At 51.4% G+C, this 1,476-nt stretch overlaps 1 protein-coding gene across 1 annotated transcript in view; it reads right to left on the bottom strand.

The window, feature by feature from the left end:
* The window catches only part of LOC107095530 (collagen alpha-4(VI) chain-like), a 69,848-nt gene that overhangs the window by 6,194 nt on the left and 62,178 nt on the right, over positions 1 to 1,476 (bottom strand). Inside the window, exons 38-39 of the mRNA XM_015391663.1 lie at positions 842 to 972; positions 526 to 696 (exon numbers count right to left, since the gene is read on the bottom strand). Of these exons, the coding sequence (XP_015247149.1) occupies positions 526 to 696; positions 842 to 972 (302 nt within the window). The remainder of the gene's footprint in view (positions 1 to 525; positions 697 to 841; positions 973 to 1,476) is intronic.

The raw sequence follows: 1,476 nt of genomic DNA, 5'->3' as shown, positions 1-1,476 counted from the left end.
TGCTCTACATTTGGCCAATCATCTGGATTAGTGCTAAACAAGGCACCGTGGAGGGCATAGGGGTCCATATGGTCGATCACGGGACATTTCCTCAGATATGTTCCATGATCTGGTGGCTCTAGCGTGCTGGCGTACTTATCCATTCGCGACATGATATATATGATATACGATAATATGCCACCCAAGATGGCGGACCGGAAGCTGGCCAGTGACGTCACTGAAAACCCCCTATTGTCAAGGTGCGACAGAGGCATTAGAACCTGAGAAAGAACGGCTCCCCCTCCACCTGGAGGAGATCTCCAGAAGGCCGAGAGGCGTCCAAAGGTCATGAATGAAGAGGATTGACTCTAAAAACAGGAAAGCTGACCAATAAAACAGGAAACCTGGGTCACTGCTGGAGAGTTTGGCTGCAGAACCTGCTGAGGAACCTCTATTATCTGACAGCGGAAGCAGAGCGTGCGGACACAGACACACATGGAAGCTGAGGCGGTTCTACGGGTGGGAGCGGGTCACACAGGGACTTACTCTGGACGCCACACGTCAGGAAACATTCATGCTCCGTGCTAAAGCGGTTGGCGTTTCCGCCGCAGCCGCCGAACCAGAAGGGGGAGCATGCAGCGATGGTTCTGTCAAAGAACCACCGTTGGACATAGTCGGTACACGGGAAACCCATATCAGCATCCAGCTGACAGCGGGCTGCAAGCAGAACACACACATTTACTGACCCGGACACGCAGACGGTAGCTACTACACCAGACCGCATGCACAAACAGAGTGACACAAAACTACAGCAGTCTGCAGGGATCGGGTGGACTGTTTGGACCGGCCGTCAGTCTGGTACCTTTCAGGTCCATTCCATGCCAGTCTCCTCTGCTTGGTGTTTTGATGATGTCCAGCAGGTCGGTCTGAGTCTGGCCGCCGGTCTGCTCCTGAAACTCCTCCCCCTCAGGCTGCCCAGCATCAGCGAGAATCCTGAGGACAGCAGGGACATCAGGTTCAGATCCAGGAACTAGACCTCCCCCACTTCAGAAGACTTCTTCTCTGGACTTCGGCTGCTTTTAAAGGATAAAACTCCTAAAAACTAGTAACCTTCTGTCCAACTGTCCTGTTTTTGGGATGTCTGTTAGCCAGTTTAACCAGTTCCTGCCTGGAAGCAGAAGGAAGAAGGGAAGAAGAAACCTCCATCTTCACAGTGGGACAAAAGTTCTTAAACACATTAAGCCGTGCCCATTGGTCGGTTAAAGGGTCGATGCAAGGGGGTTGAATTTAACCCCCCCCTTGTGTGAGGCAGGCATCGGGTCAGCAGTACAGCGACCAGAGGATGAAGTCTGGTCGAGTTTAAACAGGTTCAAAATAAATCTGTCTTTGAAAACAGGCATCAGAGCTGCTGTTGTCAAGGCTAAAAGCCTTCAGCTGATCCAAAATGCTGCAGCCAGAGTCCTGATGAAAATGAAAAAGAGAGATCATATCTCTCCT

Source organism: Cyprinodon variegatus, unplaced genomic scaffold, assembly GCF_000732505.1.
Source record: "Cyprinodon variegatus isolate N-32 unplaced genomic scaffold, C_variegatus-1.0 Scaffold554, whole genome shotgun sequence".
Taxonomy (NCBI): Eukaryota; Metazoa; Chordata; class Actinopteri; order Cyprinodontiformes; family Cyprinodontidae; genus Cyprinodon; species Cyprinodon variegatus.
The sequence above is the reverse complement of the archived record's forward strand: the minus strand, read 5'-3'. Positions and strand labels throughout refer to the sequence as shown.